The sequence below is a fragment of the Mercenaria mercenaria genome, chromosome 2 (assembly GCF_021730395.1).
Source record: "Mercenaria mercenaria strain notata chromosome 2, MADL_Memer_1, whole genome shotgun sequence".
NCBI lineage: Eukaryota > Metazoa > Mollusca > Bivalvia > Venerida > Veneridae > Mercenaria > Mercenaria mercenaria.
Window position 1 is genome coordinate 109,385,813 of NC_069362.1, and position 27,620 is coordinate 109,413,432.

Genomic DNA, 27,620 nt, shown 5'->3' on the forward strand with positions numbered 1-27,620 from the left:
AACTAGATCTTTGTGTCTTTCAATCTAATCATGTGTCAACATTTTCAATGTTCATTCCAAATTTATTACATAAGGATAAGCACAGTTCAAGTATCGAAATTGTAGAATGACAACTCTCCTTATATAGTCCAACATAAACAATTCATCATTTGTTTTCCTAGTTCTTGTAAACGATCACTTCAATCATTTGTAAATTTAATGACTATTAATAAACTTTGATAATGTAGCAGTTGACCTCTTTACAATCGACACCGTTTACTTTCAAACACAGGTTGCAATATAGCCCCAAGGTAATTTTATGACGGATATCTTTCAACACCCATGGGCTTATCAAGGATACATACAATACTCCAACACCACTCATTGAGTACACTCAAATAAATTGCCTAACGGTCACGTCTTTACTCAGGAAAGATTCCATTTGTATTCATAAAGGTGAGTGACAGTCGAGCCAATTCTCAAGAGTGTGTGACTGTTTAGGGAGGTCCTGGGGACCCTTGAGTGTTTCCCAAGGTCTCATAATATTAGTTTAGATGATAAATTTTCAATATCGAATTAATTTGAACGTAAGACAACAGTGTCATGTTAAAGCGGAAGTTCATATTTGTGCAAGGTATTTTGGAAAAATATAATATGTTCTTTTTTAATACATGTTGTTGAGAACGATGAAAACACAAAAAACGCCCAGCAAATCAAAAGACTGTTCGAATATTCAATTACGAAACCTAGCCTAACGGGGCTCATCAGTCACACCCAGAAACAAACGACGTAGTAATAAATATTTACATTTCACAAGCTTAGATATCCGTTAATTTATATTGAAATATATACAATCCGTCAAATTAAATGTCATAAAGAATCTATCATTGTTAAATCTCATTGTTTAAATGACAACGGAAACATTTACTTATACAAAAAAAAAATATGAGCCGCGACATGAGAAAACCAACATAGTGCGTCTGTAGTCTGGCCAGGATCTATGCTGTTCGCTTTCAACGCCAATTGCAATTGGAGTAACTATTAGCGAACAGTAAGAATCATGAGTAGAGTGCACCGATGCGCAGGTTGATCTGGATTCATGCTGGTCGCAAACGCACTATTTTGGTTTTCTCATGGTGCGGCTCAATTATGTTTTTAACTAATACATATTTCTTTTCCTACATGGTAAAAAGCTACATATGATGAGATGTAATCCGATCGTCGGTAAAATACAATGTGATGAGATCACTACTAGTATAATTATACGTCTATCTGGGTCTGGTGTCTAAATGCTACATGTATTTCGATTTTTCAAAGTTCGACGCCCAGAATTGTAGAAGTTGGACAAGATATGATAAGAAAACTATAGTTATGATTTTAAACTTTCAAAAGCACATGTGACTCTGATTAACTGCATATTGTCAAATGGTACGGTCGTTAAATTCTAATATTTGTGACAGGCAATTTAACGGTGAATAAAGTCTATGCAAGATCGCCTTTTACAATTCAAATTCTGCTATCACAGTTTTAAATGAAATTAAAGATAAAATACTTTTACCGATATTTTCTCTCAAACGAGTCCACTTTTGAGACACGTAAGTTCTGTATATATACGCGTGATGTGTAAAATATTAAAACAAAGGATGTCATCGATTGAAATTTCGTTGGAAAAGTCTTCCATATCAAAAATTATACATTTTTCTTAGAGATCCGTCAAATTATTACTGCATACAGAAACCGTGTAGTATGTGATGTCATGAACATTTTAGTCAAACGGAAAAAATAGATGTAAAAATAAGCTGTTAGTCTAACTCGTCGCCCTAAGTCAATGCTGACTTCTGCTTTATTGCAATAATGTGCCCGTGTGATTTCTAAACTAGGAATTGTAGTATCCATTCATCATGTGACTATCCCCGTAGTCAAGTGGTTAGTCGCTAACTTGAAATCACTGTAATCTCTGATTTGGTCAATTCGGTGGGTGGGGAGGGCATGGGTTCGAGCCTTGCTACCGGTCATATCTCTTTATCTGAGAAATTTGGACGTTTCTTGCAGAGGTTCTTCCCATGTACCACGGCTATATTTCAGTTAATTCAAGCCAATATTTGGTAGAATCTCAAACTCACAGAACTGTTTATTGCCTTTATAGCTTGAGTAACGTATTTAAACAGGGAGTTTATGTTTAAATTAAATATTTTACTTTTCTGACATGAAAAGTGATGCCAATCGGGCTATGATTTACTATTGTAAACTTAGATCTCTGACCAAGTGGTAAAAACACATGTGTAATTTTACATGTATAAACTTTATGCGCTGACTTAATTTGCATTTTGTAGTGAGGCTATAATGAATTAACGATTTTTATCATCGGTGACAGAAAAATTAAGTACTTTTAGATAATGCGACACTAATCGGGACAGTTTTACGTAATTGTAATCAGTCACAGATTGTAAAAATGTTTGATTTGAAACTGATTCTGAGGTACGGCTTAAATACATTGTAGGACTGACAATTTATGTGTTGTTAAGACAAATTAATGGGAAAAACCCATATAATTTGACTCGCGACTTGGGCGGAGTTTATGTAAATGACGGTTACAAAATTAGCCACTCACGATAAGAAAATCGATATCACTCAGTGACTACAAGTGTATGATGCAAACACTGAAACGGCGAGCTATTCTGAAATTGGCAGTATTTTATTTTCCTTTCGTATTTTATTCATGATATATATGATTGAATTATTTAAAAAAAAAAAAACTTCAAAAATACCTTTAACTTACAAAAAACAGGTGTATTCCGGTTATTGAAAATGAATTCCGGTGTATCCCGGTTTTTAGGTGGATTCCGGTTTGTTAAAATCATACTTTTAAAATCATACTTTAAATCACGTGTATTTGCTAAAATATTTAATATAGAAAAAAGTAATACGGCTGCTACATTTTCCTTACAGATATGAAATATGATAATAATTTTTTCCCCGTTTTTAACAGAACAGTACTCACATATTCTTATATTTTGCAGTAACGGGGATTTGATATTTTACAACTGGAAGGAATGTCGTTCATAGAAAAGAAAAGAGCAGTTTGTAAATAACAAAAATCATATTCTGTATTCTGTAAAGCAAAATAATACTGTGCAAAAAATGTGTGCGTCAAAATCGCTTACGAAAATAACATTAAATGCGAAAATAAGCAATATGTTGTTTAATTTCCTATTGTTTTCTTTACATTTTCGCCCAAATTAAAGATAATGTTGACACATGTTTATAAATACAATACAATACAATACAATACAAAGATTGTTTATAAATATCCGATGTCACCACAATCGCTTAATTGTTAATTGCAATGCGCACTGCAGATAAATATACACGTGCTGACTATATCAACAAACAATTAATCAAGGTGTGATAATCCAATCAAAAGATCACGTTTTTCTAATTATGATTTTAAATATCAATATAATGAAGACGGTGACATCTTAAACTTCTTTGAGTTAGATTATAATTATTTATATTTGGTTGAATCCCATAAAAATGAAATGCAATTATATCTTTCACCAAAAAAAAAAAAAAAATCTTTCACCCCAAAAAAATAAATAAATAAAAAAATAAAATAAATAAATATATAAAGAGGTATTAAAGGTTTGACTTTATTAAAGTTATTTTCATGATTAAAATCAGCGAAATCGGCCCATGATTTAAAAATCGTTTTTTTTTTTTTAAATAATTTATAATTGATGATTATTTCGTTATTGTGAGATAAAAATCACTCATTTTTCATATGAAGGCATGTACTAATATAGTCTTTAAGAAATTAAGAAAAGAATTTAGAAAATAAAGAAATTTAGACAAATATGGCTCATTTTCGTAAAAAAAAATCTGACTTTCGCGAAAATAATCGTATTTTAACATTTTAATAGGTAATTAAGCGTTACTACATCTTGAAATTGCTCAATTCAGTTTAAATTAAAGCTTAATTATAATAATGACGGCATTCTTAGATGTTTTTCAGGCATATCATTGAATGGGGTCGAAATGTCCAAGGAGTTGGGGTTGAAATGTCTTGGGGTCGAATTGTCTCTTGGGGTTGAAATGTCTTGGGGTCGAAATGTCTTGCTAGCTTGGACCCCTAATAGTAATGTTTAAAAAGTGGCATTTGCTTGGTATATTCTTAAAGTTGACCATGTTTCGCACTGTGTTGCAAATTTTAAACAACCTTTACTGTGTCATTTTTTATAAATTTTGTATAATTTATGGAATTTCCTCAAGCTCAAACAGAGACAAATTTCAATGTAATGGCAACTATCTAAAACATTTGCAGAGAATTCATTACAGCATTTATTTTGATAAAAGAAACATCAAACTATTGTTAAACAATCATAAAACACAAAATAAAACTGTAAATATCATTATTAAGGTTGAATCCTGTGGGTCTGTTTTGAATTTTGCTTACTTCATTCAAAAACTAGAGATGCTTTTGAGAAAAGTGCATGTCTCCCACAACTGCCAGACATCCCAACTCTCCCGATCCGATCGGGTTTCTCCCGATTCTGGTTGTAAAACCCGATCACCCCGATCAGAAGTCTCAATCTCCCGATTTAAAAGAAACAACAAAAACAAAAATTATGAAATAATCCACTTCTTTGCGCCTATCTGATACTGTATCACTGCTGACGAGTCTGTAAACAACAGCTTTCAGATATTTTCGCACCTTATTCTACCCTTGCTGATTATTGTTTATTACACGATTTAACAATGCCAGGTGTTGATTAATGTGTCACAATTGAAATTAAAATCCAGACATTAGATATCTAATTAAATTCAATCAAATTTAGATTAGAAATTATACTGGCTTTACCTTTTTCTGTAACTTTTTGAAATCGAAAGTAGAGGGTCGCCGAGTCAACCTGCTAGGTTTTAAAAAACATTTCTCTTAAAATTATTTTGATAAGAGGAAATGTCATGGTAAATTTTAATACCACTTACTATCAAATGCTGTTAAACTGTCATTGCATCATCACAATTTGTCAAACACATCTTTTTATTAAACTGGAGATTTAGGCAAATCTACGAAAGTGTAACAATGTCCGGACATTCAATTTTGGATAACAGGATTTTGATCAATGAAAGTATTTGAGTTAGGGGTTTGAAATATTGGTTGACATGGATGAGAATCAAACAGTAAATTTTCTATTGCTTGAACTTTTATTCTTTTCGCTATATACATTAATTTTGTTTTCACAGTTCTAACAGCTGCACTGTTTGTCATGTAAAATTCACCTGGGGAGTCTTCTTTCCAACAAAAGAAATAAAAGTGCAGGTTTAATTTTTAGTGGTGTTTTGAATTTAGACATAGTGCTTAAAGTGCCAGAACTATTCAATTTTGCACAGAAGGCTTCATGTATTATTGTTCCAAAACATTAAAAATGCATGAATAATAAGATACAGACAAGTGAATTTTTTTAAGACTAGTGATTTTATAAGGGCAAATAAGTTTATATTATCATTAGATTTGTTAAAAGCTTCGTTATCATGAACATAATTACTGCGGTATAAAATCTCCCACTTGAACACCTCAATCTCCCACTTTGGAAAGCAAAAACTCCCACTTGGCATTCAGAAAAAGTTGGGATGTCTGAACTGCCCCTATGAAAAATGCATGTCTAGTTTCTCTAGATGGTTTAGATGAGTGAATCCAATTAGATGGTCTGGACAAGTGGATCCAGTTAGTAATTCAAAGGCCATAAATCAAAAGGGCCTGGGTAGATTTGGCTAGTTATCGAACTTGGCTATGGTCTTACAGCCAAACACATTTTGTTCAAGTTTGGTGAAGATTGGATGAGAAATGCATGTCCGACTTCTAAGACAGACGGACAAGAGTAAAAAGGCAGATTTTTCGGTAATTCAAGGGCAGTAACTCCAAAATGCCTGGACCGATCTGGCTTGTTATCAAACTTGGCCAAGGTCTCATGGTGAAACACATTTTGTTCAAGTTTAGTGAAGATCGGATGAGAAATGTTTGACTTAGAGTGCAGACAAGAGTAAAAAGGCAGATTTTTTGGTAATTCAAGGGACGTAACTCCAAAATGCCTGGACCAATTTGACTAGTTATCAAACCTGGCAAAGGTCTCATGGTGAAACACATTTTGTTCAAGTTTGGTGAAGATCAGATGAGAAATACTTGACTTAAAGTGCGGACAAGGGTAAAAAGACTGATTCTTGGTAATTCAAGGGCCATAACTCCAATACGCACAGACTGATTTGGCTAGTTATCAAACTTGGCCGAGTTCTTATGGTCAAACACATTTTGTTAAAGTTTGGTGAAAATCAGATGAGAAATGTTCGACTTAGAGTGCAGACAAGCTTTGTGACAGACAGACAGACAGACACACACACACAGACACACACACACACACACACACAGAGACAGTCACACAGACTGGAGTAAATCAATATGTCTCCCACACCACTGTGTGTTGGGAGACATAATAACCTTGGGGCAGAAGTAAAATCTACCTGCATTTCTTCCACAATATGTAATCTTAAGAATGGAGGCAAAATAGAGAACTCTCAGTATTTTTAAACATGTCTAACTCTACCCCTCCTGATTAAGGGGTAAATTCACTTTGAACAGCAAGAAATCACTTATAAAATGAAAATTTTCCACTTTTGAACTATACATCCATAATAAGTCTTGAAATACCTTAATGAGGTAAACAACTGATGCTACTGTGTACTTCCACTTGTTGAGATGATTTTTGTACCATATACACAAATTACACCATTTGATCATTGACCTCAAATTGTGAACCTGACCTTTGACCTAGCTCAAATTTTTTTAGGGGGGATGGGGGCAAAACAATTTTAAAAGATCCTTCTACTATTATTGGACCTTTAACATGGTGTATTGTATCTGGATCTTGAAAAAATATAGCTGCTCATCATAAAAAAAAATGTTCTGCATATTACATGGATCAAACAGAAGTGAAACCATGAAGATATGGTTCTAAGGCCTCACCAAATTAAAAAGTCGTTCATCGGATTTGCCGCTCGTATATTTTCAGAAACACAAAAAAAATATTTTTTTGTTTGTTTTTGGCTTGCTCTCGCCCCATTGAAACAAATCAATCCAAAATTTTTGGTGCGCTGCTTTTTACGGACGTAAAAGTGTATAAATGCTTATAATTCCAGTCCCAGATTGTTCTCAAATGAATTTTAATCAAAATAAATACATACTACGCACACGTTGTCTATAATAAATCATAACACTTACATTTAGTTGCATTAAAGTTATTTCCCCTTTATGCAGTTATGCCAGTTTCTTCAAATGTTTACCAAATTACATGCTACAAAAATCGATTTATTTCATTGAAAGCTGGATGAAGAAAAACATACTAATTTATTTGATAACATCAATCTACATTAAATTGGTAAGGGTAAATACTTATTGATGCATGTCACTTATCTGTTTTCTGTTTTTTCCTGTCCAAATTATCAGCATTTGCATACGAAAGTTGGTGGGGTAAAAAATTTACATTACGAGTTGTTTTCAGAACAGTTTCGATTTTCAAATTTTCCAATCATTTAGTAGACTAATGTTAATGCACGTAAATCTCCATTTCAGACTTTAATTGAGACTTTGTTTCAACAAATTTAATATGTTATGAAAGTTTAAACTAAAGTTAGAAAAAGAGCTGTACATAAGACATCATGCTTGACTTTCTGAATCAGTAAAAGGGGCATAATAGTCAGAAGCTATTAAAGTACAGAGCTATTGGTCATTATATAAAACTTAATTAAAAATATTCTATGTTAAAAAGGGGCATAACTCTGTCTAGAGTCAGATTTAAGTGTATTGTTTCTCCTGGTGTAGACTTTGACAGTAAATAACTGTTCTAAGTTTCAAATCAGAAGCTTTAATAGATCTAGTAACACTCACATAGATATTTGATGTATAAATTTTTTTTGTAAAGTCAGCTAAGAATGCAGTAAATATTCAAGTCACATATGTATGTGATAAGTATGGTGTAAGGTTATGCATTGTTGTTTATTTTCTAACAGCATTTTCAAAAGCAGGCATTATTTGATTACAGTGTACTGTATGACAATGTTATTACCTTTTTTCACGAGTTCGCTTTGTTGTGCGTCTGCAGGTCAGATTTTCTCAATCCCTGGGGACTTACTTTTTAATTTAAAAGGGCTATACATTCTATTTTAAGGCTTTTATTAGTCAGTCGAGAGCCAAATGAAGACAAATATATTTCTTCGCTCTTCGCTCACTCCTGATTTTCTCAAAAACCAAAAAAAAAATATTTGAATTATTTTTTCGCTCGCCGGCACAAATTTTTCAGAAAAAAATCCGATGAACAACTTATCAATTTGGTGTGGCCTACGTTATTAAGTAGCTATTTGCAACTACATTGAAATTTCATCACAAAAAAGACATTATGGACAGATAGATGTTCTTAGATGGCTATCTCTTTGTCCACTCTATTGTCCTTTTAGCTGTCTACATGAAGGAAGAGCCATCAAGGAACAACTGAATGAAAAAGGTAACTGATATCTATTGTCTTTATAGCCACATAAGTATCCATTTGTAAGCATGGCCAGTGGCAGTGACACCAAAAATAACTGCACTATGCTTTATTTCTGGAGTGATTGTTTTTATGCAGTTATATACACACCTACTGCATTGTTCAAAAGTATAAACAATAACATCAGTCTATAAGTTAGCTAATTCAGTTCTGAAAGAGTCTAAGGCAAAACCCTTGTTAAAGAGTTCCAAAGATAAAAGATATATGCAGTAAACCTAACTGACAATAGATCTTTACACATGTGATAAAGTATTCCCTTTTAAGATAAAATTATCTTCTATATACACAGTAAAACCTTGTGAACACTAAATATTACAATAAATATCATGAGAAAGAAAAATTAATTCCACTCACACTCACAGCAGACAACATTTCAGTATGTGCTTATGCACCAATAACAAAACATACTGACCTACAGGACAAGAACATGTGGCAGTTCCCTCTCCATTGACACAAACTCCCTCGTTTATACACACATTAAGGTTAGAGAGTGTATCACACAGCAATGTAGCATTTTCACAATTCTCTCCAGTAGCACCACCCTCACATCTAAAAAGATAATATCTGCATGGTAAGACATAGGTACAAGTCTGAATTAACTTTGTAAAGCATTTAATTTATAACTGGAGCAATGCAATTATGTTTCAATTTTTTTTCTTTGAGGACTGCAACATGCAACTAATAATTTTTAAATCAGGTACATATACATGTATTCCAAGGTTGTGAAATTAATTTGGAAACCAGTCTCAAAAATCTACAGCACAAGTTTGAAACTGACCAACAGCAGGGTGGCATTATCAGTCTGGTGTTCTGACTCAGATCCAGTAAAATTTTACCTTTGAGGGGCCAGAAGCTACATTAACAGGCAACATACTACCTGCTAAACCTTCTCTTATATGCTTCATGTAATGAAATATTAAGACTCAAGTGTAAAGGCAACCATATTAATATATTTACATTGTGACATCGCCTTAAGTCATCTCTCCTATGTACTTTTGTCAATTTATTCTTTGAATAAAACTTTTTGCTAATTTATTTTTTGAATAAAACTTTTCATGGCATCAGGAATTACAAATTTTTCACTGCAGAATTTCCATGAAGGTACTGAGGGCTAAGGCTTACAAATATTTTTCAGAAAATGATGTTTTTAAAACAAAGGAACTGGATCTGGATGAGCCTGAAAAATGCCCAAACATGCATTCTAGAAGGAAAAACAAGGAGCTGCATTCAATAAATGCCTGATATGGCATCCTTATTGATAGATTTTCCATAACAAGGTCAAGGTCAAACCGAGGTCAGGTGATGTTTGAAGATGAGGAATGGTCACAGGTTACATCTGTATTAATATCAATTCATTCTTTTAAGTGGTATTGATGCTAGACAAAACGGTCCCATTTGGTTAACCAAGAGATGGCCCATACAAAGCAACCTAAGTCCAAAACGAGGTCGAGGTCAAGGTCAAACTGAGGTCAGGTGATGTTTGAAGATGAGGAATGGTCACAGGTTACATCTGCATTAGTATCAAGTCATTCTAGTAAGGGGTATTGATGCTAGACAAAACAGTCCCATTTGGTTAACCTCGTACAGACGGACGGATAGGACAATCACTATATGCCTCCTGCATCAGTAGATGCTGGGGGCATAAGAAACAATTATGTAAGAACACCCCTGGATCCTCCTAGCAGGTCTGGCTGCATAACATACTTTGGTTTAACATTTAACCTGCAGGTGCAGACCTAGATTGGCCTACACATCTGTGCAGTCTGATCATGGTCCGCGCTGTTCACTATTCAGTCAGTAAATTTTAGTGAACATGCCTTCCAATAATAACTGATACTGCCTAAATTGAATGATAGACCAGTCCATTTCAGAAATTAAGCAGAGTAAAGGTTAACTACCCACTGTCTACAGAAAATGCTATATTCCTGTAAATCTGAACTGCCTATATTTTTATTGAGGAATGTGCAGTTTATAGAATTGATTTACTAAATAGTTCTATCTTCTGATAAGCTAGTTATTATTTTAACAAATGTTAGACATTTACCCTGGTAAATTTCTAAATTGGACTATTTATTATTCGAAGGGAAGTTTACTGAAAATTTACTGACTGAATAGCAAACAGTGTAGACCATGATCAGCCTGCACATCTGATCTTGATTTGCCCTGGTTGCAAAGACAAAATCACCTGCCGCCAGCTGGCTAAAGGTTAAACAGCATGGCTAACCAAAGTGACATTTTGGCATTGTACTCAGGGGGACAATTTGGCATTGTACTCAGGGGGACAATGCTTGACTCAGGAAATATTTTTCTTAAACACTTGCAAAGATGTTTTTCATGGGACTAAATGTGTAGGTAACATGCAAACAAGTATTTGAAGAAAATACTGAGATTGTGTGGCAGACACTTGTTCTAAGGAAAGCAAGAGTTTTCAACACTTTCCAATGTATCAAAACTCATCAAATAGTAAAGAAAAATATCATAGAAAAATATTACCCAAAACAATTTATTTTTGCCGTGTGTTTGATACTGAGAAGTCACACTGGTTGGCTACCCTGTTGGTAAAGCTAAAATTGCAGAGCACTGCAATCTTTTAAAATGTAGAAAAGTACTGACTGGTCAAAGTTCCCGTTTGAAAAAACAGATTTGTCAGCAGACAACAATTCCCAGCTACGAGTCAACCATACATCAAACATTACCTGCACCGTGCCGAATTTGGAAGACTGAAACATTCTCCTCCATTAAGACAAGGTGCGCGGCCAGCACAGTTGTTTATCTGAATTTCACATCTGTCTCCTTCCCAGCCATCCGGACAGTCACAAGTAAATCCATTAACTTCATCCGTACATGTTCCACCATGTTCACATGGGTAGCTTGAGCATTCATTTATCTCCACCTGTGACATTTGATTAGTCAATAAAAAGTTAAAGTTACAATGAAATACACAGAAAATATTTCTTTCTTGGATCAAATACTGAATATAATTTATATTATATCACACTGATAAGTGAGAAAAATTCAAAGATTTTTACAGGGGCATGTCACGAGAGAAAAATGTGAAAATGTTCTCAACACAAAAACCATACAAATTTTCTTTATATTTTATGCTCAAATTTGTTGAGATATAAATGTTGCAACTTTTCTTCTCAGGTAGGAAACACATGCAATGAACCAAAAGACCTCTTGCGACCACACAGAGATGCACACAACAAAAATGAAATGCACTTGCATCAGCAATCAATTTCTATTTTCTGGGGGGAAAAAAATCAGCAGAGCAACTTATCAAAGGTTATCGCTTGTGAAAAATTAGATTCTGAGCCATCCAACAAACTTCAGAGATATCTTAGATAGAACTATAACTAGATGCCCAAGAGCTACATGTCGAGCCTGCCAGCTGTCTAAAAGACTGGGAGTTGCACACGAATCTCTGTCTCACTGAGACAAACATTTGTGCCAAATAAAACAATTGTGTCAGGTTATTTCATAATCCCACATTCAATGACGAAGTTATTGTCCGGACAAGGTCAATTATGGCCATATTTGACCTTTAAACTCCAAGTGTGTCCTTGACCTTTAAGATATTGACACGGGTTTGCATGCGACATGCCATCTTATGGTGGTGAACAATTGTGCCAAGTTATTTTAAAATCCCACAATCAATGACAAACTTATGGTCCAGACAAAGAAATCCAGATGGACGCACTGATGCACAGACGCACATACACCAAACAGCCATTTGGACAACTATGTCTTCGCTCCCTTATGGGCTCGACAAAAATGGCAGTTATACCTCAGGGAAAATGTAATCACTGCTACATATATGGCAGTGATACCTCAGGGAAAATGTAATTATTGCTACATAAATGAATGTGATACCTCTGGGAAAATGTAATATTTACTACATAGATGGCAGTGATACCTCAGGTAAAATGTAATAATTGCTACATAGATAGCAGTGATACCTCAGGGAAAATGTAATTACTGCTACATAAATGGCAGTGATATCTCTGGGAAAATGCAATTTGCTACATAGATTGCAGTGATACCTCAGGTAAAATGTAATAATTGCTACATAGATGGCAGTGATACCTCAGGTAAAATGTAATAACTGCTACATAAATGGTAGTGATACCTCGGGTAAAATGTAATAATTGCTACAAAATGGTAAGGATACCTCAGGGAAAATGTAATTACTGCTACATAAAAGGAAACTGAAACTGAATAATTTGATTAAACGCCTTTATACAATGATATATTCAATGGTGTTGTACATAATAATGATAATAATAGTTATTATAACAATATTAATAATGACAATAATAATAATAACAGCCTTATTGTAATAAACAGTCCTGATCGCACCCCTCCCCTTGAGGTCATTTTACCCCTATTGCCAATACCAGTGCTTAAAGCATCTGGTACGCCCAGCAGGCTGCATATAGAGGTTCAAACCCCCCGGTTAACGGTGCCACCATATACTATTTAAGGAAGAAATACTTCCCTACCCATAGAGCCTTACCAACAAGTGTGTTTATTAAACAAACCTTGGAGATACAAATGTTGAAATGTAAAACCTTTTACAAAAATTTGAGAACTATCACCTGCTGTTTTCGCATGAAAAACAGTTAACAAAAATTTAAAACAATGCCGCGAAATCTCTGAAATACAGTGTCTTAAGATTTTTTTTAAATGTGTCAAGTGATTTACTTTTACGTAGTTCTAACGGCAGTTCATTCCAAAGTTTTGGACCAATAGTACAGAAACTTCTATCATTGAATGTTTTGCACTTGTTGTATCGAACAAAATAACGACAATCAGAATTTTCAGACGATCTCAAACCGTGTCTACTAGGATTATACTCTGTAAGCAATTCTGTTAAGTACAGAGGTGCTCTGCCAGTGTGACAGCTATACATGAAAGAGAGTATCTTGAACTCAATTCTTGCTTTCACTGGCAACCAATGTAAGTTGTATAATGCTTGTTTAGAACTGTCAAATTTCCTCCTGTTAAGGAAAAGTTTTGCGCACATGTTTTGAATATGTTGCATCTTACGCACCTCACAGTTAGCTACACCATACAGTATGACATTGCAATAATCCAGATGTGAAATAACTAGAGACAAAACTAAAATTTCAGTGGCTGCTTTTGTTAAGTATTTTCAGATATTCTTAATTCGTAGGTAATTCAACATGGCTGTACGACATTTGCGATTTATATGATCTTTAAAGTTCAAGGTTTCGTCAAGAAATGCACCGAGATATCTAATTGTGCTTTCACCTTTGACATTATCACCAGCAATGTAAATGGAATTTGTAAAACATTTGTTCAATTGAGGTCTGCTGCCAAACATAATAAATTCAGTTTTGGAAGTGTTCATTTTCAGTTTGTTTCTATTCATCCAGTCGTTGATTATAACTGCGCACCTTTCAAGGTCTCCGATCACTTGTGATTCTACGGAAACAGATGTAGGACGAAAGCTTTTATTTGCTATATGATCATCAGCAAAACCGTAGACTGATATGGATTTTGGAATGACATCAAAAGGAGTTCCAGCATAGGTGAGATACAGCCAAGGACCAAGGCAACTGCCCTGGGGCACACTGCATTCAAAATGGCGGTCTGATGAATATACATTGTTGATATTAATCTTACAAGTACAAGGCCTTAAATAGGAGTCTACCCACTGAAGAGCTGTATCACAGATGCCATATTGTGCTTTTAGGACATCTAGAAGAATATCGTGGTCGACAGTGTCAAATGCTGCACTTAAGTCAATCGCAGTAAGGGCAGTGACTTCCTTTTTCTCCATACCACTTAGAAGATCATTGACTAACCGAGGTAGTGCAGATTCACAGGAATAGTATTTCCTGTATGCAGACTGGTTCTTAGGCAAAAGACTGTTTTGATTTACATGTTTGTTTAATCTGTAAAGAACAGCTTTCTCAATAAGGTCTGATAGAAATGATAAATTACTCACAGGACGATAACTGGAAAGCTCTAGTTCAAGACCGACTTTTTTGAGCAGAGGTCTAACAACTGCTTGTTTGTTTTTCACAGGGAAAACACCTTGTTGTAATGAGAGATTCACCAATTTAGTGATGCTAGAGAGAAGTTCATCTACATGTGATTTCAGAATACATGTTAGCAAAATATCTAACTCTGAAGACGTAGTATTCAGTTCATCGATGAGATTTTTCACTTCATCTCGAGTCAATTCAGTAAATTTGTTTAAATTTTTTATATCCTTTACTTGAGGTTCAAAGTTTTGGTATTCACGTATTTTTGAGATTTTGGCCATGAAAAAGTCAGCAAATTTTTCGGCCAATGAATTTTTAGACTCTCCTTGAGGCAGTGGGTTTTCAGATTTGGTACCAGTTAGCTCAGATACCAATCCATAGAGAGTCTTAGAATCACCTTTAGCGTTCTCTATCTTTTCACTGAGTGTGTTTATCTTTTGACGTTTGATTTCAAAATTGTATTCATTTCTTACTTTTTTATACGACTCAAACTGATCTGTTTTATCATAACATCTCCATGTATGCTCAGACTCTCTAACTTGTTGCTTTAGTTGTTGCAGTTTTTTATTGAATCAAGGTTTGGGTGCTCTCTGAATTATAGTTTTTTCTTTTAGGGGAGCATGCTTATTCAGGACATCCTCTATTTCCGATTCAAACTCTTTCACAAACTTGTCTATATTCTGTGAATCAACTTTTATTGGAAAATTCTGATTCGTTCAAATTTTTAAAGTTTCTAAATGTCACGCTCCTACTAGTAAAAGTCTCTTTTTCAACATCTATGAGAACCTTAACAACACAGTGATCAGATAAAAATGGTCCAGGCTCACAATTCTCTACATGGACACCATTAAGTGACTCAGTTATGACTATATCCAAGCTATGTCCTCCTGTATGAGTACTGAAATCAACGTGTTGTTCCAGGCCCATTGCTACTATGGAGTCCTCTTGAAGTTTGTAAAAGAACTGTTGTCATCGTTTATATGCAAGTTGAAATCTCCCATTATAAGTAAATTGTCATAATGTGGTAAAATATTTTCGATGAAATAAAAAAATTCAGCAACGAACTGGTTACAAGTCGATAGAGCTGGGGGTCTATATACACCCACTATGTGTATAGTTAAATTTTTGGAAACGAGCTTCCAAATACCATATTCAAAGCTTTGAACAGTGCCCTGAGTTACCCTTCGCATATTGATCGTGTTTCTACATGTGATCGCACCACCGCCTTTTTGATTTTTTCTATTAGTTATGCTTAATTTATATCCATTCTGGTTCAAGTCGGAAGTTTCAAACTGATGCTGTTTCTCGTCCGAGTACCAAGTTTCATTCAGAAGAGCGAAATCTATTCTGTCATTGGCCCGCACAATCATCTTTGTTCACAACAGATCTACAGTTCAGCGTAATGCAAGATACATGTTCGCGTATATTTTTATACTGACTGTATTTCTTAGGGTATATCAAATTTTTAAAGTTGACACCATTTTGCTTAGGAATTATTTTACTTTTACCACCTCATTTACTTCTATGCATTTTCTTTTTACAGGATAAATTGTGTAAGTTTATAATCCTATATGCCACAGGGTCTAGTTTTCCTAATCCGCTATTTTTCGATACCGTAGATCCAATATCCAATAATTGATCTCTAGTGTATGTATATTTTACAGGTGAACGACAGGTAATGTCTGATGTAAATTCATGAATAAAATTATCAAAAATTTCACTGGATGCAATCGGCCACTGAATCACTGAAGCTACTGCAACATAGAAGCACACACAGATGCAAAGTACATTTATATCCATCATATCCAATTTTCAGCACAATCTCAACACAAATAACAGAGTTATTATGGTAAGATTCAAGAGCAAAGAAAACACATCTGCCACATACGGCGACAGTGTAAATCAAAAGGCAGTGATACCTCTGGGAAAATGTAATTTTTACTACATAGATGGCAGTGATACCTCAGGTAAAATGTAATAATTGCTACATAAATGGTAGTGATACCTCAGGGAAAATTAATAATTGCTACAAAAATGGTAGTGATACCTCAGGGAATATGTAATTACTGCTACATAAAAGGCAGTGATACCTCAAGGAAAATGTAATTATACTACATAGATGGCAGTGATACCTCAGGGAAAATGTTCTTTTTACTACATAGATGGCAGTGATACCTCAGATAAATTGTAATAATTGCTACAAAAATGGTAGTAATACCACAGGGAAAATGTAATTACTGCTACACTGATGGCAGTGATACCTCTGGGAAATGTAATTATTGCTACATAAATAGCAGTGATACCTCAGGTAAAATGTACACGTGAATCCAATAGCTCTACCAATTCTTTGAATAGTCAACCTAAAAATAAGTTATCATTGTGCGATCAGTTGCAACAAAAAAAGAATAGATCATTTCAAGAAGGTTTGTAAATATCCAGAGTTTTGTTGACCTTTGTCCACCTTGCAATCATGCATGGGATATTATCTACCTCTCTCTCCTGCCCAGCCCTCCCTATAAGCCAAACAAACATGATGTGATTAACTGACTGCTGTCACAATCTCTCATTTTCGCTTCTGAGGAAAAGATATGAAATATGTTTTTAAAACTTCTTATAAAGCATAAACTTACATTGCAAGTATCGCCAACATATCCATCATTACATATACATTTGTATCCATTGACTCCATCTTCACATTTACCATTGGTAATATTACAGGATCCTGGACAATCGTTGATATCATTTTCACATCTGTTGCCTGTAAACATTATACATGAAATGACAATTTACATTTTAGCTGCACCATGAGAAAACCAACATGGTGCATTTGCGATCAGCATGGAACCAGACCAGACTGCGCATCCTGGTCTGGATCCATGCTGGTCGCAAACGCACTATGTTGGTTTTCACATGGAGCACTCAATTTCCTTCTTACAACTGTTTTGATCTGATATCGTAATCTTGAGCAGCAACGAGTATCAAAATATTATCATAGTTTTAGCTTAACTATCAAACAAGTTCCGACTTACTAAATTGCATAATTTTACCTAAAATATACAGAGAAATTTCAAAAATGTTACAATGAATTTAAATAGCAAAGATTTTATTTTAGACATGTTTGTGGGTTTCGAAAATCCGCAAAGCAACCATAATTTTGGCAAAAGGGCTATACTCCAAGAAATATTAGTCTGATATGAAAGTCCCAAAAATATGTGCATGCAGACGTCATGATGTATACAAACGGAAACTATAGGAGGAGTTGAGTATAAACTATAGTAACAAAGATATGGAAGAAAAACAAAGGTTGCCGAAAAACTTTAACATGAAAAAAATAAAGTATACACCTTGGTGACCTTGACCTTGGGTATAATGGGCCCAGCCCCTGCATATACTTTGTTTGTATGCTGGGCAATGTTTATGTGAAGTTACAGTAAGATATAAGCAATAGTAACAGAGATATGACAGAAAAACAAAGGTTGCAGAAAAACTTTAACCAAGAAAGGTCACGCCCACGCCGACACTGGGGCGAGTAGAATACCCCACTCCTATTCTCCAAATAGTGGAGCTAAAAATAGTCAGACATGAAAGTCAAAACAATACTATGCAATTCCATTTCATGTTTTGATGATGTATACTAAGTGAAACTTTGAATAAACTTTGGGAAGGATCTTATTATAATGTTACAGACCAATTTGAATATATCCATCAATCGATTAATAAGGAAGATTTGTTTAGGACTGGGACAATTACTCGGTTAATCGGATCAGATTCCATTACTAGGTGAAACCGGTTACAATTTTGCAAAACTGGTAATCACTCTCAAACAATAAACATCACGAGTCATACTTTATCTTTATACATTTCTTTGACCAGCACATATATCCGCAGTATATTTCTGCTAAAACCCATCAACTGAACATAATCGATAGTCTCGGATTTGCCTGTCGCGATATATTTAGAATAAAATTTACCAAAATATGACTTTTTAATTGTCACACTGCTTGCAAACGATAAAGTCAGTAAGTTTCTAATGAAGTCAGCTGCTTGAAATACCTTGATATGGCTGTCAGGAAAGAAAAGAGCATTTTCAATATGGCAGCCGATTAACAAGTTCGATTAGATTTCAAACAAACTAGACGATGCTTTTGTAAAAAAGTGCATGTCTCCCCCACTGCATAGTCGTATATGCAAGAAGTCAATTAGGGAGAAGAGCGGAAGTTAAAGAGACACTGATGGTTGGCTGCAATAGGGATCACCTATTTGGCATGTCCAATCATCCCACTAAGTTTCAACATTCTGGGCCTAGTGGTTCTCAAGTTATGAATTGGATATGGTTTTCCATGTTCAGGCTGCTGTGACCTTGACCTTTGATCAAGTGACCCCAAAATCATTTGGGATCATTTACTCTGCATGTCCAATTATCCTATTAAGTTTCAACATTCTGGGTCAAGTGGTTCTCAAGTTATTGATTGAAAAGAGTTTTCTATGTTCAGTCCCCTGTGACCTTGACCTCTGAAGAAGTGACCCCCAAAATCAATAGGGGTCACCTACTCTGTTATTCCTATGAAGTTTGAAGGTTCTAGGTCAAATGGTTCTGGGCCTAGTGGTTCTCAAGTTATGAATTGGATATGGTTTTCCATGTTCAGGCTGCTGTGACCTTGACCATTGATCAAGTGACCCCAAAATCATTTGGGATCATTTACTCTGCATGTCCAATTATCCTATTAAGTTTCAACATTCTGGGTCAAGTGGTTCTCAAGTTATTGATTGGAAAGAGTTTTCTATGTTCAGTCCCCTGTGACCTTGACCTTTGAAGAAGTGACCCCCAAAATCAATAGGGGTCACCTACTCTGTTATTCCTATGAAGTTTGAAGGTTCTAGGTCAAATGGTTCTGAAGTTATAAACTGGAAATGGATTTCCATTTTCTGTCCACTGCGACCTTGACCTTTAACAGAGTGACCCCAAAATCAATAGGGGACATCTCCTCTGCATGACCAATCATCCTATGAAGTTTCAACATTCTGGGTCAAGTGGTTCTCAAGTTACTGAATGGAATTTGTTTTCCATGTTCAGGCCCATGTGACCTTGACCTTTGATCAAGTGACACCAAAAATAAGGGTAATCTAGTCTGCATGTCCAATCATCCTACGAAGTTTCAACATTCTGGGTCAAGTGGTTCTCAAGTTACTGACCGGAAATGGTTTTCCATGTTCAGCCCCCTATGACCTTGACCTTTAATAGAGTGACCCTAAAATAAATAGGGGTCATCTCCTCTGCATGACCAATCATTCTATGAAGTTTCAACATTCTGGGTCAGGTGGTTCTCAAGTTACTGACCAGAAACTGTTTTCCATGTTCAGACTCCTGTGACCTTGAACTTTAACTAAGTGACCCAAAAATCAATAGGGGTCATCTACTCTGCATGTCCAATCATCCTATGAAGTTTCAACATTCTGGGTCAAGTGGTTCTCAAGTTATTGATCGGAAATGGTTTTCCTTGTTCGGGCCCCTGTGACCTTGATCTTTAATGCAGTGACCCCAAAATTAATATGGGTCATCTACTCTGCATGTCCAATCATCTTATGAAGTTTCAACATTCTTGGTCAAGTGGTTCTCAAGTTACTGACCGGAAATGGTTTTCCATGTTCAGACCCCTGTGACCTTATACTTTAAAGAGTGACCCCAAAATCAATAGGGGTCATCTTCTCTGCATGTCCAATCATCCTATGAAGTTTCAACATTCTTGGTCAAGTGGTTCTCAAGTTATTGATCGGAAATGGTTTTTCATGTTCAGGCCCCTGTGACCTTGACCTTTAATAGAGTGATCCCAAAATCAATAGGGGTCATCTACTTTGCATGACCAATCATCCTTTGAAGTTTCAACATTCTGGGTCAAGTGGTTCTCAAGTTACTGACCCGGAAATGGTTTTCCTTGTTCGGGCTCCGTGACCTTGACCTTTAACGCAGTGACCCCAAAATCGATAGGGGTAATCTACTCTGCATGATCAATCATCCTATGAAGTTTCAACATTCTGGGTCAAGTGGTTCTCAAGTTATTGATCGGAAATGGTTTTCCATGTTCAGGCCCCTGTGACCTTGACCTTTGGCGGAGTGACCCCAAAAACAATAGCGGTCGTCTACTCCATAAGTCCTGCCAACCTATGAAGTTTGAAGGTTCTAGGTCAAATGGTTCTCCAGTTATTGATCGGAAATGAAGTGTGGCATACGGACCGACGGACAGGGCAAAAACAATATGTACCCTCTGCATGCACTAACACAGTGCATCAGAATTTGACGCACAGACGATTGCACAGTTATGGGGACTATATGTATGTAGACTTTATGTATATAGCATAGTAAAAAAAAAAACATCCCATAACTCTGCAGAATATTCTTCTGAAAGAACCTAACATGCACCATGCACAAGTAAGGTTGGTGTGACATTTCACTGAATTGTGTGCAATGCTTCCAGTGATAAGGCATGCAGACTATGTATATAGTTTAGTAACAAAAAACTAAGTCCAATAATTCTGCAGAATATTTATCTAAAAGAATGTAACATGCACCACGCACAACTAGGGTTACTACTGGTTCCATTAAATTGTTTGCATGGGTTCAGGAGATTAGTCTTTTTCTACAGATGGACATCTTCACAAATGGATACTTACATGTGGCTACCATTGTTCTTTTAGCCACTTAAGAGCTTATAGAATGATGACATCAAAGAAAACTTACAGTTACCTATTGTTCCTATAGCCACCTAAGTATCCACATGTTTGCATGAAAGACAGACAGATGGTCAGGCGGGACAACCTGACATCATATATTCCCACATACAACTTCGTTGTGTAGGGGTACAAAAACGGGTCTTTTTTAAAAAGCGCCTTTATTGAGAAATTGCTCCAAGGAAGTTTGTTAATAGAGAATACACTGATAATTGCATACCATCAAAGCCCAGTTTGCAGTCACATGTGTATGTTAGATGTCCATCAATGCATTCAGCTCCATTCTCACACTGGTTCCCTAAACAGTCATCCCTACTATGTTGGCAACGGAAACCAGTAAAGCCTTCATCACAGTCACAGAAACTGTCAAGGTTGTTATTGATATTCAAACATGTCCCATTGTTACAGTCCACATTATCACATGGCATTTTCTCTTGGTCACATGCATATGCTTCAGCTGTAAATAAGTTCATTAAGTGCTAACTTGAATAAACACTGATATTAAAACCTGAAGAGAAAACACTGATAATAAGAGTAGGAGAGGGCCTAAACAGAAGATATCGATAGTCAAGGCTAGAGAGAGGCTAAACAGAAGATATCGATAGTCAAGGCTAGAGAGAGGCTAAACAGAAGATATCGATAGACAAGGCTAGAGAGAGGCTAAACAGAAGATATCGATAGTCAAGGCTAGAGAGAGGCTAAACAGAAGATATCGATAGTCAAGGCTAGAGAGAGGCTAAACAGAAGATATCGATAGTCAAGGCTAAAGAGAGGCTAAACAGAAACTGTTGATCTCAAAGGTTAGTCTGAGTGATGTTAAAGGCTAGACAAAGTTTTAACATAACAAACTGATATTAAAGGCTTTACTGGTATTATAGGCTAGACTAACATCAAAGGCTAGACAGAGTCAATGCAGAAAACACTGCTAATAGACAGAGGCTTAACAGAACACACTGATATTAAAGGCTAGATTGACATCAAAGGCTAGACAGAGTCTATACAGAAAACATTGATATTAAAGGCTAGACTAATATCAAAGGTTAGACAGAGCGTATAAAGAAAACACTGATATTAGGGGCTAGACAGAAACTAAACAGAAAATACTGATATTAAGGGCTAGACAGAGTCTAAACAGAAAACACTGATATTAAGGGCTAGTAACAGGCTAAACAGAAAACACTGATATAAAAGGCTAGACAGGAGACACTGATATAAAAGACAAGATAGAAGCTAAACAGAAAACACAGATATAAAAGACAAGATAGAAGCTAAACAGAAAACACTGATATAAAAGACAAGATAGAAGCTAAACAGAAAACACTGATATTAAGAGCCAGAAACAGGCTAAAATGAAAACACAGACAGGGGCGTAGCTAGGCCTTAGAGAATGTGTACGCAAGCATTCTAGGGGGTTCGGGGGCATGCTCCCCCTAAAAAATTTCGTTTGCTAGAACGTTTTTGGTGCAAATTGGGAGTATTTTCACAAGAAATAGAGTCAATAAAACGTGTTAAATACATGTGCTTCGTGTAATAACACTTATTTTTCAAAGTCGATTTTTTGACATTACAAGCGAAAATTGTCATTTAAATCTTTTTCGTTTCAAAAAATGTAGAGAAAACATTTAAATGCTCACTTCCGCGATGTCTTTCTAATGACGTTTCTCCAACAATAATGATGTTTTAAAAATTAATTTCACCAAAAAATGATATTTCGGCCTGGTTGATAATGTTAACTTAAATTTAGTAGTATAACTTTAATTTGTATAAAGTCGTGTAAAATTATTATATGCATATTATTCTGATGGTAGAAAATCGAACTGACGGATGTAAATTAATATATTTCAGTTCATTCAAAAAATAAGCGCCAATTTCCTACTCTTCCTTCTAGTGAAGTTATCTAGAACAGACTCGCTGTTCAGTACATTTTCCCGGTAAAAGATTAACAGCCCAAGTCCCGACAGCGTGTCAGTGGTCATTGTGTTCAATGTCTTTACTCGTCTCAATATACTGAACGATCGTTTAGCGGTAGCCATTGATACTGGAATACTAACATAAGAGTACAATATAGATAGAGGATATAGGTCTTGCAGTGCTGCTTTAAATAATGGTATCTGGCAAGCTGAATGGAATATCTGTCTCAATGGCGCCCGCCCACCTATGGAAAATCAGGTGGCAACAGTGTTTGATTAAATATTTCAACGAGATTATTATGTTTCCAGTTAATACACTGAACCGCTTTCAAAACGCCCCACTTATATAGAATTGTATGCATTATAAGTAAGACACACACTACAAAAAATGAAAGTCACAAGATGACCCAAAATTCGTAAAAGTAAGGAACTTTGCCTTAAATGCTGATCAAATCAGCGAATATTTTTCATCAAAATGGTTTTAAATGCATTTGTCATTAACTATTAAACATTAACATTGAATTTCAGGTGTAAACCAAAAGGCTCTCTTTACGGCTATTTCTTTATAGATTTGGGAAAACAGCGTAAAATTTTGAATCCTTTGAAATATTTTACCAAAATAAAATATCATTTCATGTTAAATAAAATCAACCGTCCTGTAGAATGTTGTATTTCGAAATTTCTACTGTCGTAAATTAACCTCGTATCACTTAACTTTACTTACGCTACCGGTAGCCTTTTCGCAATAACTTTAAAACTGCCAAAAAGAACTGAATACATTTTCCAGGGAATTTAGAACAATGTATAAGATAACGTTTGATACAAAATGAACAATGAAATAAGGCTAAAATAGCAGATTTTATCACTAACCCTAGTTTTTTCAAAGTCGCAAATAGCCAATAATTATGCTACAGTAGTTACTAGCGCGAATGTTACTGGTTTTCATTAGAAATATTCTTGCAAATTTAAAATAAATTGAATCCTGATAGTACGTGACTGAAACACTGGAGATTTTTGAATAGATAATTTTAATACACGCACGACATCGTTTCACGAGACAGAACATCACGTGTCATGTGGTTGAAAATTTTATATTTCCTAATGTCCAAAGATAATGATAACAATTTACATGTTTATTAAATGTACTGAGAACTATATTGGTAGCAATCAAATGATTTTTTTTAAAATTAGGAATGTTGACTTTCACGTCATGAGTTGTATTTATTGGAGATAATTGCAACTTTGCAAATCATCGGGGCTTCATCAAATAAAATACAAAAGGTTCAAATTACGGAAATGTTTGTTGTTAGTTAGTTTTCCTTCAAACAATGCCTGATACTCCTTTAACTGTCCTGAAACTTTCACGGAATTATCTTTGAACGACGGTAGTTTTAACATTGTAGCGAAAAGACTTCTGGTAGCGTTAGAGAATTTGTTAAGTGTATGCCCCGAGAACGCTGTATCTAACTTTATCATTTAGGCTCAGGTTCCCGTGTAAAACATCTGGATAAGGCGGACCATCTGACTGGCATTCGGTCATATTTAAACTTGGTGGTGAAGAAACTTTTCAAGAAAGATAAATCTTCCCCTATACTTAATATGTACTTCATTACATTGAAATCGAGACAAAGATTGCTGTTAAGAATTCTTCTGAAAGAAAGGAAATATATCGGTATATACCCTCTCCCTCTTCAGTTTTTATTGCATTTTTAGACTGTTTGTGTTTTTAATTTTTGAGGACCATGTGTACGCAACTGCGTTTTTTGCGTATAGGTAGCTACGCGCCTGACAGATATAAAAGACAAGATAGAAGCTAAACAGAAAACACTGATATTAAGAGCCAGAAACAGGCTAAAAAGAAAACACAGATATAAAAGACAAGATAGAAGCTTAACAGAAAACACAGATATAAAAGACAAGACAGAAGCTAAACAGAAAACACAGATATAAAAGACAAGATAGAAGCTAAACAGAAAACACAGATATAAAAGACAAGATAGAAGCTAAACAGAAAACACAGATATAAAAGACAAGATAGAAGCTAAACAGAAAACACTGATATTAAGAGCCAGAAACAGGCTAAAAAGAAAACACAGATATAAAAGACAAGATAGAAGCTAAACAGAAAACACTAATATAAAAGACTAGACAGAAGCTACACAGAAAACATTGATATTTACAGCTAATGAACTGGAAACTCAATTGTAGCTTGAAACAAAATACTGAAATTGTAGACTTAACAGAAAAACTGACATTCAAGCAAACACAAAACTGACATTCACGCTAAACAGAAAATGGATACTGAACCTTTACAGGAATTTGACAGTTCAGCTTGAAAGAAAACTGATATAATTCATTAAGTTTTTAAGAAACTACAACTATTTTCATGTTATATATAAAACTTTCACTTATTTGGACATTTCAAAGACTTTGGAGACATTAGGATATCAAATGTATTTTAAGTAAATTAGAATGTGTAAGACACAAGGTGTGCCCCCACTGGTACATTTGTCACAAATAAGGGGAAATAATTCAAATGTTTCCAATCTTAATGGGGTATAGCCTCAACAAACATTTTATGAAAAGGATTCATTATTCCAGGCCATATACTGTGTGAGCTATGAGTATCACAAATAAAAAATCTACAATTTGGCTATTTCAAGGGCCATAACTCTGTAATAAGTATTAAGATTCTCAAGAAGAATGCCAAGAGTGCAAGGTCACATGATGATAAAGACTCAAGTAAGTTTTCATAAATTTACATCAAATACTTTTGGAGCTAGGCACATAATTAGGTGAAAATGTGCACTTTTTACTATTTCAGGGGCCATAACTTTAAAAATAGCAGGTGGAGTCAGCCAAAAAATAAAAGGTGTGTAAGTTTATATCATGATAAAGACTTAGCAAGGTTTAATCAATTTATATGTAATACTTTTTGAGTTAGGCAGTTACAAGGTGAAAATGTGCATTTTTGAGGGGATGGACCCATATGAAAAATAGGAGGTGCACAAGTTCATATCATGATAAAGACTCATGCAAGGTTTAATAAATTTATATTAAATACTTTTTGAGCTAGGCACGTCACAAGGTGAAAATGTGCATTTTTAACTATTTCAGTGGCCATAACTCTTGAAATAGGGGCGGACCCAGAAGAAAAATAGGAGGTGCACATGTTCAAATCATGATTAAGACTCATGCAAGGTTTCATGAATCTATGTCAAATACTTTTTGAGCTAGGCATGTCATAAGGTGAAAATGTGCATTTTTGACTATTTTAGGGGCCATAACTCTTAAAATAGGGGATGGAACCAAACGAAAAATAGGAGGTGCACAAGTTCATATCATGGTAAAGACTCGTGCAAGGTTTCATCAATTTATATGAAATACTTTTTGAGCTAGGTGCGTCATGAACTTCGGATGGATGGTCGCACAGACAAAACCAAATCTGTATGCCCCCACCCAGCACTCATCCGGGGGGGGGGGGGGGGGAGACAAAAATCTTTGAGTCATTTGTAAAATGGATTTGCAATCAGCTCTTTTTCCATCAAATGCTACCCATACTGGTAGAACTGGGATAACATCTCTGAAAATTTTTATATTTGGAAACAAGAGTGTCATGATGACCCTGGATCGCTCACCAGAGTAATATGAGCTACATGTTTCAAATGTCAAACTGATGATTTTTAGAATTTTTTTGGAAGATTTCTGATGTACAATCAAGTAACCCCTGGGGCGGGGCCAAGTTTACCCCGGGGGTCATGAATGGAACAAAGTTTGTAGAAGTCTACTAGGCAATGTAACATATCAAATATCTAAGATCTAGGCCTTCTGGTTTATTTTTAGCAAATTTATGAAGATTTCCCTATATACAATCAAGTATCCCCTGGGGCTGGGTAAATTTGACCCTGGGGGGTCCAGATTTGAATTTTTTTTGTAGAAGTCTACTAGGCAATGCTACACGTCAAATATCTAAGATCTAGGCCTTCTGGTTTATTTTTAGAAATTTTTTGAAGATTTTCCTATGTAAAATCAAGTGACCCCATGGGGCGGGGTCAAGATTTGAAAAAATTTTGTAGAAGTCTACTAGGCAATGCTACACGTCAAATATCTAAGATCTAGGCCTTTTGGTTTATTTTTAGAAAGTTTTTGAAGATTTTCCTATGTAAAATCAAGTGACCCCTGGGACAGGGTCAATTTTGACCCCGGGGGTCATGATTTGAACAGATTTTGTAGAGGTCCACTAGGCAACGCTACACATGAAATATCTAAGCTGTAGGCCTTCTGGTTTATTTTTAGAAAATTTTTGAAGATTTTCCTATGTAAAATCAAGTGACCCCTGGGCCGGGGTCATGATTTGAACAAATTTTGTAGAGGTCCATTAGGCAATGCTACATGTC

General features: G+C 35.2%; 1 protein-coding gene across 4 annotated transcripts in view; it reads right to left on the reverse strand.

Annotated features, from left to right (window-relative positions):
- The window catches only part of LOC123564875 (uncharacterized), a 531,225-nt gene that overhangs the window by 355,786 nt on the left and 147,819 nt on the right, over positions 1 to 27,620 (reverse strand). For all 4 annotated transcript variants that reach the window (XR_008369995.1, XM_053537514.1, XM_053537515.1 and 1 more), the window contains 4 exons: positions 21,534 to 21,770; positions 17,218 to 17,345; positions 11,270 to 11,466; positions 8,986 to 9,122 (listed from right to left, as the gene is read on the reverse strand). Coding sequence is in view for 3 of the 4 variants with exons in the window: in XM_053537514.1 (XP_053393489.1) it covers positions 8,986 to 9,122; positions 11,270 to 11,466; positions 17,218 to 17,345; positions 21,534 to 21,770 (699 nt within the window). In the remaining variant the exon portion in view is untranslated. The remainder of the gene's footprint in view (positions 1 to 8,985; positions 9,123 to 11,269; positions 11,467 to 17,217; positions 17,346 to 21,533; positions 21,771 to 27,620) is intronic.